This window comes from Larimichthys crocea, chromosome XX (genome assembly GCF_000972845.2).
Source record: "Larimichthys crocea isolate SSNF chromosome XX, L_crocea_2.0, whole genome shotgun sequence".
Lineage (NCBI taxonomy): Eukaryota > Metazoa > Chordata > Actinopteri > Sciaenidae > Larimichthys > Larimichthys crocea.
Window position 1 is genome coordinate 16,673,833 of NC_040030.1, and position 19,300 is coordinate 16,693,132.

At 44.8% G+C, this 19,300-nt stretch overlaps 2 protein-coding genes across 2 annotated transcripts; one reads left to right on the forward strand and one right to left on the reverse strand.

The window, feature by feature from the left end:
• Positions 1–446: 446 nt before the first annotated feature.
• csnk2a2b (casein kinase 2, alpha prime polypeptide b) lies at positions 447–13,311 on the reverse strand. The gene is made up of 12 exons (XM_027272384.1): positions 12,265–13,311; positions 11,741–11,852; positions 9,783–9,884; positions 8,960–9,010; positions 7,888–7,947; positions 7,671–7,754; positions 6,446–6,556; positions 6,188–6,289; positions 4,829–4,929; positions 3,172–3,320; positions 2,333–2,416; positions 447–592 (listed from the first exon to the last, which is right to left on the reverse strand). Exons 1-11 carry the CDS (start codon positions 12,366–12,368, stop codon positions 2,340–2,342), a joined length of 1,053 nt encoding a protein of 350 aa, XP_027128185.1. The 5' UTR covers positions 12,369–13,311; the 3' UTR covers positions 447–592; positions 2,333–2,339.
• Positions 13,312–14,772: 1,461 nt separating this feature from the next.
• Positions 14,773–16,452, forward strand: LOC113744084 (tripartite motif-containing protein 16-like). The gene has a single exon (XM_027272381.1). The coding sequence runs from the start codon at positions 14,773–14,775 to the stop codon at positions 16,450–16,452; it is 1,680 nt and encodes a 559-aa protein (XP_027128182.1).
• The last annotated feature ends 2,848 nt before the right edge of the window (positions 16,453–19,300 follow it).

The following is a 19,300-nucleotide window of genomic DNA, read 5'->3' on the forward strand; positions in this document are numbered from 1 at the left end:
TCTAGAGAGAGTCCACCATGCCACTTTCAGAACTGGAGTAGTGCTAAGACATCTGTCTGTTTGATGGAGAGGGGGGCGGGTAACAGGAGGAGGGTGGACAGACAGACGGATGGACGGACGGACGGATGGATGGACGGGGCAGGAAGGGGGTCGGGTACAGGCTCACACTCCTGTTCATTCTCCATGCTGATGCAAACAAAGAGGGGATGGCATAAAAGAGGAGGAGGACGATGGAAGAGGAGGAGGAAGTGTCTTTAAAAGTAGTTTGTCCTTGTTGACCTACATGAGGAAGTGGGGAGGGGGGGTGGGGAGCAGCTTCAAGCTCATTGGTCAGGCTGCTGGACGGGGGGGAACCAGGACAAGCCAATTGCAGACTGATACAGAGGAGGAGGACGAACGTATACATGTCTGCATGTGTGTTTGTGTACAGGGTGTGCTTGCATTGATGTTTGTGTGTGTGTGTGTGTGTGTGTGTGTGTGTGTGTAACTGGTCAGAGTTACTTTGATCCATTGTCACTGTACACTTGTCAAAGTTACTGTCACAACCGGGTACAAAGTTGAGGTAACAAACATCCTTCTTCGTTTTCCACTTCTGCAGAGAGAAAAGAAGAAACGTGACGAGGAGTCATCACACGAGACGTCACAGACAAAGCTAACCACTGACGCTAATTAGCCCTTAACAAACACTGACATGTAAAAAATGAGAATGACTTATTTTAACATGCTAGCATTTGCTAATTAACACTAAATACAAAACAGATATGTAAATATGACAACTGACTTATATTAGCTTGTTAGCATGCTAACATTTGCTAATTAACGCTTAAACACTGACATGTAAAAAAAAGGCAATTGACTTAGGTTAGCTTGTTAGCATGCTAACATTTGCTAATTAGCACTAAATACAAAACAGATATGTAAATATGACAACTGACTTATATTAGCTTGTTAGCATGCTAACATTTGCTAATTAGCCTTAACAAACACTGACATGTAAAAAATGACAATGACTTATTTTAGCATGCTAGCATTTGCTAATTAGCACTAAACACAAAACGGATATGTAAAAAAAGGCAATGTACTCATGTTAGCTTGTTAGCATGCTAACATCTGCTAATTAACGCTTAAACACTGACATGTAAAAAAAAAAAAAGGCAATTGACTTAGGTTAGCTTGTTAGCATGCTAACATTTGCTAATTAGCACTAAATACAAAACAGACATGTAAATATGACAACTGACTTATATTAGCTTGTTAGCATGCTAACATTTGCTAATTAACGCTTAAACACTGACATGTAAAAAAAGGCAATGTACTCATGTTAGCTAGTTAGCATTCTAACATTTGCTAATTAGCGCTTAACAAACACTGACATGTAAAAAATGACAATGACTTATTTTAGCAAGCTAGCATTTGCTAAATAACACCAAATACAAAACAGACATGTAAATATGACAACTGACTTATATTAACTTGTTAGCATGCTAACATTTGCTAATTAACGCCTAAACACTGACATGTAAAAAAAAAGGCAATTGACTTAGGTTAGCTTGTTAGCATTTGCTAATTAACACTAAATACAAAACGGATACGTAAAAAAAGGCAATGTACTCATGTTAGCTAGTTAGCATGCTAACATCTGCTAATTAACGCTTAAACACTGACATGTAAAAAACAAAAAGGCAATTGACTTAGGTTAGCTTGTTAGCATGCTAACATTTGCTAATTAGCCCTTAACATTGACATGTAAAAAATGACAATTGACTGATTTTAACATGCTAACATTTGCTAATTAGCACTAAATACAAAACGGATATGTAAAAAAGGCAATGTACTCATGTTAGCTTGTTAGCATTTGCTATTTAGCACTTAATACAAAACAGACATGTAAATATGACAACTGACTTATATTAGCTTGTTAGCATGCTAGCATTTGCTAATTAGCGCCTAAACACTGACATGTAAAAAAAAAAAAAAGGCAATTGACTTAGGTTAGCATGCTAGCAGGCTAACGTTTAGGCTGAGTTTTTTCCTAAAATGTATTTCTCTAAATGTAACTGGCTGGATTAACGAGTCAGAGCGTCTCCAAACCTGCACGGAGGAGACGACTCTCGAGTGTTTTGAATTTGGACCGCAATACCGATTTTTAACTACTAGGTGTCGCTGTTACAAGCAAAGTTACATGTTGTTGCTTTAATGTTAGATTCAGTTAAATGCGAAGAGTCAAACTGTTCTAAGAGGTTCCTTGTTTGTGTTGCTTTCATGATCAGTGGGTATATTGTCGAGTACTACCTGTAATCAGTGACCAGTGAGTAATCTTTTTCAAACATACCTGTGTTTCATCGCGCTGTAGTGTTGCCACTGGAAACCATGTTGTTGTCGGAGTTTGACAGAGACTGTTCCTTTATTACCGGGTCTGCAAAGAAAAAGAGAGAGGAGCAACGTTTTACGGACAATAAAGTATCTATTTTAAAACCCAGAAAAACATTCAGACTATAAATGTAGGGAGGCCTCGATCACATCTGAATCAGCTGATACACCTCCCAGGAGGATCCTAATCAGATGCTGAACCACCTCCAGTGGCTCCTTTCCATCTCTAAGCCTGAGCCTGGACACCCGGCAGAGGAAGCTCATTTGGGCCTCTTTCTTTCTGTCTCTATCCAAAGCTCATGACCAGAGGTGAGGGTTGGAACATAGATGGACTGGAAGATCGAGAACTTTGCCATCAGACTCAGCTCCGCAACGGTCCGGTACAACGTCCACAGTACTGCAGACGTCGCACCAACCCGCTGGTCCATCATGTGCTTCATTTTCCCATCACTCATGAACAAGACCCTGAAATACTTGAACTCCTTCGCCTTAAGCAGCAATTCGCCCCCAACCGGACTCAGACTTGGAGGTGCCGACTCTCATCCTGCTAAAGGTCACAGTCCGATGAGGCCAACTGAACCACATCATCCGCAAAAAGCAAAGATGCAATCCTGAGGTTCCCAAACCAGACACCTTCCTCACCGTGGCTGCACCTTGAAATCCCGTTGATGAGCGTCACAAAGGATCGATCTGGGCATCCCTACCAGGAGGTTAACTTTACTATCTAACATCTAAATGCTACAGAACCCTCACCAGGTGTCACTGTATCCCATGTGTGTGTGGACGGTGTGTGTTGCTTACAGAAGTAGGGGTGCTCCATGGCCTCTGTGGCGGTCAGTCTCTGTTGGTGGTCGTAGCGTAGCAGCTTGTCCAGCAGGTCCAGGGCCTCAGGACTCACCAAGTGCTGGTTCTCTGTCTGCACAAACTGTTCCCAACGCTTCCTGCTCTGCCTGCAGGCACGAACAGACACAAAAAACAAACACACCACTGCTGAGGGGACATCTAGTGATGATGCCGCTACCACAAACACAGACTTTACTCTGGATTCTCTCTGTACTTTTGTTTTCGTGATTTTGTACGATTTGTCGGTAAAGCAGAATATTTGTCCTAAAATGCTTTTTGACACCGAACTGAAGGTACCCTGTTGTGGTAAAGATGATCCACATTTCTTCGGTCTTGCACTATTCTATCAAAACAACAGTTGGCCGCACGAAGAAACAACAAATTCTTAGAAAAAGAAAAGGCAGAGAGATGTTTTACGGGGAAGAAATCAAACTCGATGGCTTTCTTCAGACCAAATCAGGCATTACGGCAAATCGCTGAAGGGTTGGTCGGCGGTATCACGGCACACTTTACATTACGTTATGTTAAGTGTTTATCGTGTATGCAAAGATAGGTGTGTGGTCTCCTCGCCCCTGATTAGTCCAAGATGAGGAGACGTGGCCAGCATTATCCAGGACTATGAGTGGAGCAGCACCCACCAATCCCCAGTCTCCAATCCGAAGATACAAGAACCACCCGACAGTCGTGGTGGCTTGGTGATAGTCTGGATAGTGAGGTTTTTGGGTTTCTGTACCACCTCAGAAAATATCAGGCTCTCCAAGTACCACCATTAAAATGCGGCCGGGTTTAAACATAAAGCCGGTTCTGGTTCCTGAACCAGACACACGTTTGAGATCACACGTTAATGCTTTGTTTACGCATTGTTAATGTGTCGTCAGACTCAGATTTAGAAGCTGGTTCATGAAATAAACAAAGCCAGAACACAACAGTATCAGAGTTTAGTCCATGAATCCACCTGGATAGTCTCAGTCTGATTGGTCTGATTGGTCTTTTCGTCGACCACCGCAGCGTGACGTCTGGTTGCGTTTCTCCAAAAGTTGATTGGGCTCAACTTCTGCCCCCCCACCATCATCATCCACCTGTGACGCAGCCAAAACACCAGATTTGGTCTGAATCGAATGACTAAGAGCGACTGAATGGCTCGTTCTGGTGCCAAAGACAAAGTTTCCTTTGAGATTTCCCCACGGCACAACATAAAAGAAAAAGAAGCAGAGAGGAGTGGTGACGTGGTTCCAACCCCAGAACATTTGATAATGGCAGGCAGGACAACAGGCTTCTTTGTGTGCTGGAAAGTCAAAAATCGATGGTCCTTATCAGGACTGCCTGGATCACGAGGAGGGCCTCAAGAGGGAGCGCCAAACCGAGTTGGTGTTACCTTATTTTAAAAGACAATTTATTATTTTTTGTTTTATACAGGGACTACTACAGACTACTACAGGGGGTTGAGTGTGAGTCAGAATATTCATTCATATTCATGCTACGTCACTAACCCTAACCCTCAGGATATCTTTAGCCTCTATTCTGACTCCACTCCTGCGAGCTATGTTCGGCTCCAGAGCAGCCACAACAAAGTGTGACGGGAATCCCTGGAGGCAAAGACAAAGAGTGGACTTACTGTCCCAGCAGGTCTTTGAAGCGAGGGTCCAGTTCAATGTGGTATTTACGCAAGTAGCCGAACAGCTCGTCTGTCCCCAGGACCTTGGCAATTCGAACCAACTGGAAAACAACAACAACAACAAGCGGGGTTCAAACTCTGTGTACCACAAGTCTTTGAGGAGGTTGTTGGCCTCCATGTTGAGTCTATGTGCTGAGTTTTACTTGTCCTCCCTCTCAGAGCTCGACAGTGCCTCTACCTGTTGACACTGTTGACACTCGAGAGCAGATTGTATCCGATAAAAGGTCCAGGATACAAATACAGGTTGTCTCCATTACATGTTTGGGACTTCCTGCATCTAACTGAGACACGAGACAGCCAACCAGACTTTCCAGCACCGGTCAAACGTTTGGACACACCATCTGATTCGACGGTTCTTCTTTGTTTTCCACACAGATGAAAACACCGAAGACATCAAGACTGTGAAAGAATGAGGTCGTCACCTGGAATGATTTTTAATGATCAGTCGTGCCTTCTTAAAGTGTTTGAAAGCATCAAACACTTTAAGAAGGTGAATGGATGGTATCTGCATGTGTGGTTCCCGACTCGAAGCATACAGGAGGAGGTGTGATGGTGTGAGCCACCGAGCACTCAGCAAATAAGGAAACTCCTCCAAACCATTCCAAGTGACGACCTCATGAATAGTGTAGCAAAGGGGTGGAAAGTTTACGGTAAATTTCCAGAAACTTTCCATGGGAAGTTAAGCTTGGGGGTTTCACAAATTGGAAACTTTCCATGGGAATTATGGAAAATTATGTGAATTAAGTGTAAATTGTGGGTCATTTAAACAAACTGTATTATATCCAAACATGCCAAATAAAACAATTTAAAAACATTTCAACACATTTATTTGACAGTCTCTGTGTGCTCTGGGCTCTAAAGTGTGGTCCAGGTACAGAAATCACCTGTGCAGGTAGGGGGCGTGGCCTCAGTAGCCCTGCAGTAAGCAGTGTGATATGTGCATGTGACTGAGGAAGAGCAGATATTCAAGTGGATCTGCAGGAAATCTGGTTGTTTTAGTCAAGATGATGCTAAAATATATTTTCCCACAGCTATATTTAAATTCACTGTTAAAGGGCCGACCTTTAATTTAGTAAATTCCTGGTTTATTCCTGTTAATTCCCACGGAAAGTTTCCAACTTGGAAAATTCCTGTAATTTTGCATCCTTGCTCATGAAGCTGATTAAGAGAAAGCCAATCAAAGAAAAAAGTGGCTACCTGAACCTGAAACCACTGAAGGAGGAGTGTCCAAACTTTTGACTGGTGTTGTACGTGTGTGTGTGTGTGTGTGTGTGTGTGTGTGTGTGTGTGTGTGTGTACCTGGTCGTAGTTGTCTTGTCCATGGAAGAAGGGCTCTTTCTGAAAAATCATACTGGCCAGCATGCAGCCCAAGCTCCACATGTCTAGACTGTAATCGTACATCTGAAACACAAAGTCATCAAACAGCGCTGCCGATGATGAAAACACAGACGTCAGAATTACCCACGAGTGACGTTTTTAAAACGTGTGTGTTCAAACGTGGGCTGGTTCAAGCTGTGTGTGTGTGTGTGTGTGTGTGTGTGTGTGTGTGTGTGTTACCTGGTAGTCCACCAGGAGTTCGGGGCCTTTAAAGTATCGTGACGCCACTCTGACGTTGTACTCCTGGGATGGATGGTAGAACTCCGCCAGGCCCCAGTCTATAAGGCGTAGCTATGGAAACACACACACACACACACACACACACACACACACACACACACACACACAATAAAGACAAAGTGTGACTCAACACGACGAGGTGTGACCTGTCAGCACACACACACACAGTGTCACGCAGGAGTGTGTCGGGTTAATTCACATCTGTGTCAGCATGCTGCTCCCTACTGGCCAAGGATGGAAGTGTGTGTTTGTTAGTTAATGCTCCTCTACAGATCGGTATGGAAGCTCTGAAGGCAAATCAAAATAATTTAAAAATATATATAAAAACTTAAATTACAGAAAGTAAGAAACACTACAATAAAAGTGGAAATTAAGATAAATACAGTGAAGAAAGTGTTTTATTTTCTTATTTCTGATTCTTTTATTTAATTTTTGTGTTTTATTTCTGCACTACAATTCCCAGAAATCTCAGCAGGCTGTAACCTTAGCCACCAAATGTGTGTATGGAAGACCTGAAAGGCCAATAAAAAAAAAATAAAAAAAAATGAATAGATAAAAAATATAGAGGAAAAAATGCCCCTGAGGAGAAAAAAAAGGTTGATAAAAGAGATTAATGTAATTTAATAAAGTTTTTTTGCACTCCAATTCCCAGAAATCTCAGCTCCAAGCTCCAGCCAGAGGATACATACAGATGATGTATGGAAGCCCCGGAAGGCCAGTGAGCATCTTTCTTTCTTTTTTTTAATTTATTCCGTCTGATAAAAACAGGTCACATGTTTGTCAGCATCTTTTGTTTATGCAGATGAAAAACAAATATATAAAAATGAAAACAGAGGACGACATACGGAAGCCCTGAAAAGCCATCTATACATTTTTATATAGATTTATTTTTCATCTGTGAAGACAGGTCGCATTTTTTAAAATCACAATTATTTTATTTTGTTTGTTATGTGGAAGTTTAAACGACAACTGCTTCTTAAATGAGGGAGAGAAAATATAAAAAAAAGATTCATGCAAAGGAAGAAGAGACTAAATAAATGGTGCGACAGAGAGTTGGGCTAAAATAGCAGGTGAGAGAAAATATTCAGAGTGTGTGCGTGTGTGTGTGTGTGTGTGTGTGTGTGAAGAAAAAATAAAATAAAGATTTATATCAGGAACCACCTACCTTTCTCAACTGGTGGTCGATCATCACATTGTGGGGTTTAACGTCACGGTGCATGATTCCCATACTGTGACAGTAGTCCAGAGCCTGCAACACACACACACACACACACACACACACAGATATAAAAATGTGTATGTGTGTTGTTTAAATTCCCATGAGTCTCACCAAGAACAGAAACTAAGTGGGAAATGTTTTTATATTCATTAAATGTTTTCACCTTCAGTAGTTCATACATGTAGAAACGGATATCGTAATCTGTCAACTTCTGGTACAACTCCTGCAGAGAAACAGAAAATTACAATCAGGATCTGAAGCTCGAAATTTAAACCAACTATGTAACTTTGGGCTCCGGGTCGGGAGAAGTACGTAACGCTTTACGGCACTAAGTCACACAGCAGCAACTATTTCACTGATTCTGGTGAAACTGGATCATATTTTATGGAGGAAATGTTTTCTGGTTTTCCCTCTGATGTCCTCCGGCTGCTCCGCCTCAACTTTCTGTGATTTACAGAGTTTATGATGGACAGTGAAGTAAACTGCTGACAGCTGTAGCTGCTGTTAGCTCATGTTAGCTCAGTCTGTTAGCTGCTGTTAGCTCATGTTAGCTCAGTCTGTTAGCTGCTGTTAGCTCAGTTTGTTAGCTGCTGTTAGCTAATGTTAGCTAAGTCTGTTAGCTGCTGTTAGCTCATGTTAGCTCAGTCTGTTAGCTGCTGTTAGCTCAGTCTGTTAACTGCTGTTAGCTCATGTTAGCTCAGTCTAGCTGAGTTTGTTAACTGCTGTTAGCTCATGTTAGCTCAGTCTGTTAGCTGCTGTTAGCTCAGCTTGTTAGCTGCTGTTAGCTCATGTTAGCTCAGTCTGTTAGCTGCTGTTAGCTCAGTCTGTTAGTTGCTGTTAGCTCATGTTAGCTGGGGGCATGGGTGAACACCGACAGGCTGGTGTCGTGCTAGAACCAGAGCTGGGCGAGCATTAGCAATGTAACCAGACTCAGCAGCCTCTATGGACATGATGGCAGAGGAGAAGAGAGTGAAGAGGACGCTGACGGAGGAAGCTAAGAAGAGAAAAGGAGAGAGTGAGCGAGCAAGAAGCCGCCGGACAAGAGTAAATGTGGGACTGACTTTTAGTGGTTGGTGAGAGCTTGGTGAAATAAAAGGCTGAAAGACAGACGCCGAGCTGGGCTGACTGCTGCTGGACTAGGCAGTGATATCAGCTGCTGCTTGGCTGTAATGTAATCAGATAGAAATACTCGAGTACAGCTGTCCATACTTACCACAGTGGGATTACACTCTTACCTTGAAGTCTGTGTTATTGATGCATTCAAAGACGAGCGCTGGAGTTCTGGACTGTACGGAGACAAAGAGGGACATGGAGGTGTTAAAACAAACAACAACAACAACAACAACAACAACAACAACAGGCGGAGCTCATTCCTGATCAGTCACCAGATTTTAACCTTTAACATGCTGGAAGTGAACTGGACCCAAACCGGACAGACGAGTTGCTCCAATAAAAACTTCTAACAGGGAAAACCTGATCCCAAACAAAAAGACGCCTCCATGACCTGAATATAATCTTCCCCCCTGGTTGGTTTCCAGCTCAGAAAAGAAGTCTTCAGTCTGATTATTGACACGTATGCAACAATTACAAGATGAGCAACAGTCAGACTGGCGACAGCAGCCGGTTTCACCCCCGTGACAATCACATCCAGTCGATAATCGACAATCAGCACCTCCCAGAAGTGATCATAACACCTGCAATCACACCTGAAATCCTTGATTTCCTTGAACCCACCGTTACACCGTTTACAGCTTACTTGTGCTTTAAATATCCGTATGTGACACAGATGTAAGGTCGCTGTTTGGTGAGAGAAATATGTTTTAATGCAACAACAGACTCTGAATATTACAATAATTCATCCATACTGTAATTAGGGATGCACAGATATTTATCATTGCTCTCATTGAGGGTTTAATTCAGTTTTTCTGTCGATGTTTTCTGCTCTGCTTTGTTGATTTGTTGTCCTTAAACGTGGCTCCAGAATATCGGTGCATCTCTAATTGTAATTCTCTTTAAGGAGTCGTTAAAGTACACTTAGTGTTCGCATAGGAAGCCTACCACTGGGTCTTTGACCGTGTCCACCAGTCGGATGATGTTGGTCCCTCCTCGCAGGTTCTCCAGGATCTTGATCTCTCGCTTGATCTTCTTCTTCTTCACCGGCTGATTCCACAGAAAGAAACCAAGCAAAGGGAAACAAAGACGAGAGAGTCAGAGGAGAGATCTCAGCGTGGAAAGACAAGTGCTATTTCTGAGTCTCGATCTTCAACCTGCAGGTTGAGGTTTAGATTTAAATTACTTGACACCGGCAACGGCATCACAGGCGACCTCATCTTACTTTGAATTAAAGGGTTGTAATCTGCAAACAGCTGAACAGGCTGTTTAACTGATAAATTAATAATTTTAGATCAACTTCTAAAAACTTCAATTTCTATCAAATATTTTAAAAGAAGCGTTTTCATCCGAGCTTTTAGGTTTTCTGCGTCACAGCACCTGGGTCGGCATCGAGGGCACCGCAGTTAGCTGGTTTTATTCCTACCTTTTAGAAAGAACCTACGTGTCCACGCGTCCTCTAAAGCGGTGGCTGCCTGTGGTGTACCACAGGGCTCGATTTTAGGTCCCATTTTATTTTTTATGCTCGGTCTCAGTCAGATTATTCAGCGTCGTAACGAATCGCTCAACTTCTACGCAGACGACACACAAATATACCTCCAACTGGAAACTGTTTGACTGTTTGAACCACATCAAAACTTCTCACAACTCGACGGTTCAAAAAGTCACAAACCCTCTGCCAGAAACCCGATTCTTCGATTCAGACCTCAGCTTCCAACCATGCATCAATAAACGTATCCAGTTGTGCTTTTTCCCCAGTTAAGAATCATCTCCAGAATCAAATCCATGCTCCCACAGTCCGACCTCTCACGCCGCCGATTAGTCTACGGCTGCCACGATTAGTCGATTAGTCACGATTATGTCGACGAACAAAATCGTCGACTACTATCGATTTTTCCACAACTTCCGCGCAGTCTGCCCGGGGGATTCAACTCGGCGGGTCAGGGACGGCCGCACGGTGCGGTAGGATCCCCTCGTGGGGCCTCTCCCCGGCACTGGCTGACCTCCGCGGAGACTCTGGGGCGAAGGTGGCTCACGGCTCCGTCCGCGAGGTTTAAAGCGCCCGCCCAGCCATCCCCTTCCGGGACAGTGAATTTACGTACGATCCGATTAGTCGACTAATCGAAAAAATAATCGGTGATTAGTCGACTATCTAAATAATCGTTTGTGGCAGCCCTAGATTAGTCCAGAACGTAGCAGCTCGGCTTCCAACAGATTTTAATGTTCCTTTATCCTCTGGTCAAGAAAAGTAAGAAATCACAATCCAGAGAATTCAGGAATGATTTTGACATTTTGTCTGGAAAATTACAGCATCTAAAATATTCCACATCGCTGACACATTGTCAACTTTTAAAGCCAACTGTCACACAGAAAACATCATCAAAACGTCATGTCAGATTATTATTATTGACCATTATTGCTTTTATTTACATACTTTCCAAAAGAACATTTAAGGTGTAATCGATTCTCAAAATGAGTTCAACGATCAGCAATCATCTTTTGATTAATCTGATCTAATTAACACACATCAATGCTAAATGTTTTAGCACCAACCCAAACACGTTTCTAACCAAGCGACAACCTCCGTCATTGGGAAGTGAAGCCAACGCCGAAAACTGCAGTTCCTCAAACGTCCACTGGAGGCTGGCTCCAGAAGTGAGTCAGTCCCCATGTTCAAATAATAAAAGTTATGCAGGATTAAGAGCGTGGACGCTTTGATTGACAGGCGGTTGTTTGAGCAACCAGGCGTCATTCAGCCAAACAAGTAACAATTACCGTAATTATCTTTAATCCGCCAATCGGTTTCCTGAATTCACTGATCAGAAAATGGTGAAAAAGACAAATAACGTCCAGAACATCCAGCTCAGGGTCACCTCACTTCAACCAGCCTGGAGGAGGTTGCTCACCTTCAGGATCTTGACCACCACCTTCTCATTGTTGGTGATGTTGATAGCCTCGAACACTTCGCTGTACTTCCCCCTGCCCAACTTACGAACCAGCTGGTAGTCCTCCTGGTTGCTATAGGCGACAGACGGAGAAACAGAGAAAAAACATTTTTTCCCACCATCAGCTGCTGATCTCCAGGCAGATGTTCAGACGGGTGGGGACGAGAGAGATGGAGGTACGGGTGGGGGAGATGGAGGTACGGGTGGGAGAGATGGAGGTACGGGTGGGAGATGGAGGTACGGGTGGGAGAGATGGAGGTACGGGTGGGGGAAAGTGTTAGACGGGTGCCAAACAGAAGGGAAGTGGGAGACTGAGAGACTGTACGAGCATCCTGTCATCACACCCTCACAGCTACTGGATAATAATAGACACCCATCTGCCACCAACACACACACACACACACACACACACACACACACACACACCAGTATGTGCTGTGGTCAGACACACACACATGCAGTTACAGCAGCACAAATGTCCTCACTTCCAGTTGGGTACGTGGGCCTCGTAGTCCCAGTACTCCCGGCTCTTCAGCGTGTTGACGTCTGCGTACACACGGGACTTGCTACCGGCCACCGGACCCGGCATGGCGAGACCCGAGGCCCGGGCGCTGCGGGGCGGGTGTCACGGAAGATGTGTTTGTGGGGCTGGATAACAGAGGTGTTGAAGGTGTGTGTGTGTGTGTGTGTGTGTGTGTGTGTGTGTGTGTGAAATAAAAAAAAAAAAGCTGGAGCCAGACTTGGTGGTGACAGAGAACCGGAGATGTCCGCCGGGGGTTCGCCGCAGTCTGTGCCCGCCGAGCAGCGCTCCTTGGTCGGATTGTCAAAAGCAGCAGAGCCGGTGTCGGATGGGTTACGCACAGGGGCGGGGAGGCATCGGGGTGTTGAGGTAGAGAGGAGACGGACCACAGAGGAGGTCAGAGCTCCGGAGGTACCCCCTCTCTCTGCGGGCCCGCAATCCGAACAGCGGAGCGCACGGGTGGGCTTCCTGCGCTGAGCTGAGGGTCGGTCTGGGGGGAGGGTGGAGGTGGTGACGGGGGTGGTGGTGGTCCAGTGTTCGGCTATCAATCAACTGTTGATGTGATCGGTAAGCGAGGACGGAGGATGGAGGAGGGGGGTGGAGCAGCAGCAGCAGCAGCAGCAGCAGCAGAGATCGATGTTGTTAGCAACGGTCAACCAGCGATGCAACCTCAGCGCGGAGATGTCGCACCGACGGGGAGCGCTCGGCGCCGTGCACCACCACCACCACCACCACCGGCGGCGGAGCTCGCTTCATGTGCGACCGGCTGTGCGGGGAGGGGAGGGGGGCAAGCAGCAGCGCCTCAGTCGGCCCCCGGTACCGAACGCAACGCCGCCGACAACGACGACGGAGAGGGACTGGGGGGAGGGCTGGGGGAGGGAGAGCCGGGGGTTCGGGGGCGTGTGGCCGAGGGGGGGGAGTTCTTCTTCGGCGAGAGCCACGGACCTCCCCGGTCGAGAGCGCAGGGAAGCGGACTGCGAGTGAAGAGGAGCGAGAGAGCCGCCCGGATGTGAAAGCAAGCGGGCTGCCGGGGTGAAGACGAGGAATGTCGGGAGGGAGCAGCCGGGACACAGCGCCACCGAGTGACGGGGATGTGACAGAGCGGATCCGCTTTGTTGTTTACATATATTTATATATATATGATAATTATAATAAACTATAAACTGTGTAAATAAATGTAGAGTGTGTCTGACAGACATTATTATTGACACTGCAGCAGCACAGAGACTTCAATAAAGTCAGTCAAAGGCAGCTTGAGGTTGCCAAGCAACCAGGGTCAGCTGCAGGTCAGAGCCATTAACTGCAGCTGTGCTCTGTCTGTGTGTGAGTGACTGCTGAGAGACACAGAAAATCTCTAAATGAAGCCCCTCCAACTGTGGACGCTAATGCCAAACGGTAGGTGGTATCAAAAAGCCCAATGACCGTGAGCATCCTCATCTTGTCGACCATGTGAATGCTGAATTTCAGTGTGTGAAGTTAAAAAATGTGACCTGGGGAGAGAGAGAAAGAACAGGTGCCCCGTGCTCCTTTGGAAATTTCTCCTCTCCAGTTTACATGGGAGTAGATGGGGCTGTCGGTGGGTGATCCTGGAGCATCAGTGCGTCTCCCGCCAAAACTATAAGTCTGACAGCTTCAGCAGTGATATCGCTGCGGAGCCCACGAATTTTCCTACGTTTCTATGTAGAAATTATTTTCTGTAGAGTGACATTTGTGGCCACGAGAGCCATTTGCAAATGTATTTTTTGACAAATGTTTCTCTCCCTCTCCACTCTAGCTCTGGAACATTCTACCAATACACACCCATTGTAAACGTTGCCGTGGTTTTTGGTGATTTTTGGCAAAACCGTTTGGTGAAGCTCTGAGAAAAGTCACAGCACAACATCCCCGGCCGAGCCGCCATAAGAGCACTATGCTGCTGTTTAGGCTGCTACAGCTTTTAGTGTTAAGTCGACTGACTCGTCAATAAACTCTTTCCACGTGCTCTCACGCCACAAGTCCGTCAGCTATCAAATAGTTTTTGACTGACTGTCTCATTGTGAGATGCCGTTTGTCAAGTTTGGTGAGAACACGTCTGACAAAATTCATTCCAAGTGCCCGTGTAGACTTTTAAGAACTTAGGCTTCATTAAATATGTGAGAAAATGATTGCAGAGCAGTTTAAATATTTGATGAGAGTTCAGTTTGATAACTGCTGATTGTCAGTCGACTGTTCACACCCACAGCTCTGCTCCTGCTCCTGGAATGACTCAGCTCTTGATAAGCCCTCCCTCTTCTTCCTGCTCTCAAACACAGCCAGCTCCTCTCTGCTCATGTTTCCTTGTTCCCTCCCCCTCAGATCTACAGTTTGAAGATGGGTGGAACCAACATGTGCTGACGTGTCAGCTGACAGGCCGCATGTTGTTGAGATCAGAGCTCAAACTAGTTTCATTTCCGAGGAAGTCAAACTCAGACAGTCGTCGACGCGGAGAGGAGAAATGGCGCAGCAAGGAAATAAACTGGACCGGGAAACCTTCTCTTGTCCGATCTGTCTGGATCTACTGAAGGATCCGGTGACTATTCCCTGTGGACACAGCTACTGCATGAACTGTATTCAAAACTTCTGGGATGGAGAGGATGAGAAGAGAATCCACAGCTGCCCTCAGTGTAGGCAGACCTTCACACCGAGGCCTGTCCTGAAGAAAAACACCATGTTAGCAACTTTAGTGGAGGAACTGAAGAAGACTGGACTCCAAGCTGCTCCTGATGATCACTGCTATGCTGGACCTGAAGATGTGGCCTGTGATGTCTGCACTGGGAGAAAACTGAAAGCTCTGAAGTCCTGTCTGGTCTGTCTGGCCTCTTACTGTGAGAAACACCTCCAGCCTCATCATGATGCAGCTCCATTAAAGAAACACAAGCTGGTGGAGCCCTCCAAGAAGCTCCAGGAGAACATCTGCTCTCGTCATGATGAGGTGATGAAGATGTTCTGCCGTACTGATCAGCGGTGTATCTGTTATCTCTGCTCTGTGGATGAACATAAAGGCCACGACACAGTCTCAGCTGCAGCAGAAAGGACTGAGAGGCAGAGAGAGCTCGAGGTGAGTCGACTAAACATCCAGCAGAGAATCCAGGACAGAGAGAAAGATGTGAAGGAGCTCCAACAGGAGGTGGAGGCTATCAATGGCTCTGCTGATAAAGCAGTGGAGGACAGTGAGAAGATCTTCACTGAGCTGATCCGTCTCATGGAGAAAAGAAGGTCTGATGTGAAGCAGCAGGTCAGATCCCAGCAGGAAACTGAAGTGAGTCGAGTCAAAGATCTTCAGGAGAAGCTGGAGCAGGAGATCACTGAGCTGAAGAGGAAAGACGCTGAGCTGGAGAAGCTCTCACACACAGAGGACCACAACCAGTTTCTACACAACTACCCCTCACTGTCACGACTCAGCCAATCTACAGACTCATCCAGCATCGATATCCGTCCTCTGAGGGACTTTGAGGATGTGACAGCTGCTGTGTCAGAGCTCAGAGATAAACTACAGGACGTTCTGAGGGACCAACGGACAAACATCTCACTGACAGACACTGAAGTCCATGTTTCACTGTCAGGACCAGAACCAGAGCCCAAGACCAGAGCTGAGTTCTTAAAATATTCACGTGAACTCACACTGGATCCAAACACAGCAAACACATGGCTGTTATTATCTGAGGGGAACAGAAAAGTGACATTTATGAGAGAACCTCAGTCTTATTCTAGTCACCCAGACAGATTCATTGACTTGGCTCAGGTCCTGAGTAGAGAGAGACTGACTGGACGTTGTTACTGGGAGGTGGAGTGGAGAGGAGGAGGAGTTGATGTAGCAGTCACATACAAGAATATCAGCAGAGCAAGGAGCTCAGATGAATGTTTCTTTGGATACAATGACAAATCTTGGATGTTACATTGTGACACAAACAGTTATAACTTTTATTACAACAGTGTCCACACTCCCATCTCAGGTCCTCGGTCCTCCAGAGTTGGAGTGTACCTGGATCACAGTGCAGGTATTCTGTCCTTCTACAGCGTCTCTGAAACCATGACTCTCCTCCACAGAGTCCAGACCACGTTCACTCAGCCTCTCTATGCTGGACTTTGTAATGATTATTATAAATCCTCTGCTGAGTTGTGTGAAGTGAAATAGACAGAAGTCATTGAAGGGTTAAATTCTGTGTTTCATGTCTTCAGCTTGTTTTGTTTCCATCATTGTTGCTGACAGCTGATTGTTGTGGCATTTCTTCACCTGTCAATCAAACACTGTGGGCGGTACTTTGCCCTCTTCTCATTGGTCGTTGTGTAAATGTTTGAGTTTCTTTAGGTGGCGCTCCTTCCTGTGTCTGTTTAGCCATGGAGGCTATCACTGCTCATGATGACTTTAGTTTGTATGATCAGAATCAATAAGGAGATGATTCATTCTTTTCTTGTACATATGTGAGATTCAATGAAGAAACAACATTTAGTTTGTGTCTCAGTCAATAAAGAGGATTTATTACACAGACTGAAACAAAGTGGAAACACAGTCTGATTCATTTGGTGTGAACAAGTTGAGATCTGAGAGGCCATGGTGCGTTCACTGACCTGGTTTATTGTTCCAGCAGGAGGAATGTTTAACTGATTGCATTGATTTAACATATTGCGTGAATTATCATGAATTATATCGTCATCTCAAGAAAACGATCTCAGGTAAATAACGTTTGTTAATTCAAAATAATGAAATAAATAAGTGGAGGACTGAAGAAAACAAATTATTATTAACATGAGAAAACAGGAAATAAAATGTATGAATGCACAACAACTTAGGGCAAAAACTAAGTGATTAATGAACACAACATTATCACCGCGAGAGGTAATCAACTGCAGTAACTAAATTACAATGGTGGAAAGTAGATTTACTCAAGTGCTTTAATTAAAAACACTTTTAAGCTGCCGTATTTTTCAGAGTATAAGCCGCTACTTTTTTCCACATGCCTTGAACCCTGTGGCCTACGGTGCGGCTAATTCATAGATTTTTACTGGCCAGCGGCCAACTGGGGGCACTCTCTAACAGTAAATGCAAAAGTGAGACAGGCGTGTGGGGAAAGATTACGCACCGAAGAAGACGACACAAGTTTTGATTTTGTCATTTTGCGCAGCAGCGTTTAAGTTAAAGGCAGTCGATCTGGTCGTCAAAGAAGGAAACAGAGCTACTGCGCGTAATCTTGGCATCCCGTGTTGATGCCGTACTGCCGATTTTCAGGCACAGTTTTAAAAAAAAAGCATGTCTTAATTTAAAACAAACAAAAAAAAATCTTCCATGTACCGTCTTTCTGTGTAAATACCGGAAAAAAATCTTCCATGTACCGTCTTTCTGTGTAAATACCGGCCTATATAAGTACACAATGTATTTTCTTTTAAAATTTAGCTGGTGCGGCTTATATTCAGGTGCGCTCAATAGTCCGAAAAATGGTACTTGTATTTTACAGTATCTCCAAATCAGCTCTTGCCAGAGCCAGTTAAACTGCCAAAAAAAACTGCAGTGCCTCTAACGTCCACTTGAGGCTGGCTCCAGAAGTGAGTCAGTCTCCATAAGTCCCCATGTCCAAATGTCAAATAAACATGTTTACAGCCTGGTACAAAAAACAGTTTTGGTCTCTAGCTAATTTCCCCGTTCATGACAACTGTACTGAGGGTGAATTTATATACAACTCACCTGTTCACATTATATTAAGGCTTAAAGTTATGCAGGATTAAGAGCGTGGACGCTTTGATTGACAGGTGGGTGTGGTTACAGAGCAACCAGGCGTCATTCAACCTACCTCAGCTCCACTTCTTCTGCCAGATCCACCACATTGAGCTTCAGGGATACTACGTCCATGTTTCATACAGTATATTTTAAAATAATCGCTCGACTCGTGTGAGTTTATAAATGATTTTTTTTTTTTTATTATTCGTTAGTGCTGTGTGTAATCGAATGCTACATACATACAGATACTCTTAGCATGAATGTACATGTACTGTACGTCGCCACAAAGTTTTTTATCTTTTTTTTTCTCTTTTGTTCAACATCATTCACATAAACTACAGTACAATTTGAAAAAGCTATAAGAGGGGAACAGTGCTGCAAGGAGGGTGGGGGAGGATAACGGGGGAGCACCAGTTCCCAGAGACAGAACAAAGGAACTAACACAGCAAGCATGCAGAGAGCAAGAGACACCAGGGTCCGACGGGTTACTGCAACTCAGAAAAGGAAGAAGATGGCGGGTGGGTGAACTGACTTTCCCCCCTTTTTAAAAACGGTTGGTTAAAATTCAGAATTTGTGCTTATGCAGGAGATTTCTGTCCTCTCCGTTCCCTGACTGCTTGTGTTGGATTATGGGAAGGTTTGCTTTTTTTATTTCTCTCTTTCCCTTTCTGACACACTCCATAACACAAACGAGGAGAGTCGACCTCGCCGATACCGACGACTGAAAACCAGAGCTGCCGGGCCCGAGTGTGAGAAGCGTAAAGCACCGGTTAACAAAAGTCTTTGAGCGCTTTTAGTAGTTTTCTTGGCAAATATGAACCCACCGTCGCCGATTCCTGACGTGTGTTTTTATGTAAACGGATTCATGTGTCAATTTGGCTTCGCTCAAATAAAAAGTAATAAAAAAACTACAGCCAGCTTGATGCCTACACACCCCAAAAGGCCCTGGTCTCTCCCTCAAGGAATATAGATATTCATATCGATTTAATAAAAAAATATAAACAGAAACATACAGTACTTCTTTACTTCAAGTCCAAAATGTTCTCTTGTAATGCCAGATTCAGGGAAATAAAAATAAGACAATGGAAACGACCGCCTGACCTCGCATGACGATGACGTTACAGACAGAAGGAAGCAGCGAGAGAGGCACGAAAAAGACATCCGCCCGCCCTCCGCCCTCCGCCTGCGCTCGATACTGCACTCGAACCAGTGAAGAGAGTGAGAGAGGAGGGAGGGGGACAGCCGACATGTATACCTACCCGAATCTCAT

Excerpts from the sequence above, each read along its gene's own strand:
- csnk2a2b (XM_027272384.1), bottom strand. The coding sequence starts at position 12,368 with ATGCCGGGTCCGGTGGCCGGTAGCAAGTCCCGTGTGTACGCAGACGTC. Across the intron at positions 7,948-8,959 it reads TCAATAACACAGACTTCAAG|GAGTTGTACCAGAAGTTGAC; the intron begins GTAAGAGTGTAA and ends GTTTCTCTGCAG. Across the intron at positions 7,755-7,887 it reads ACATGTATGAACTACTGAAG|GCTCTGGACTACTGTCACAG; the intron begins GTGAAAACATTT and ends TGTGTGTTGCAG.
- LOC113744084 (XM_027272381.1), top strand. The coding sequence starts at position 14,773 with ATGGCGCAGCAAGGAAATAAACTGGACCGGGAAACCTTCTCTTGTCCG.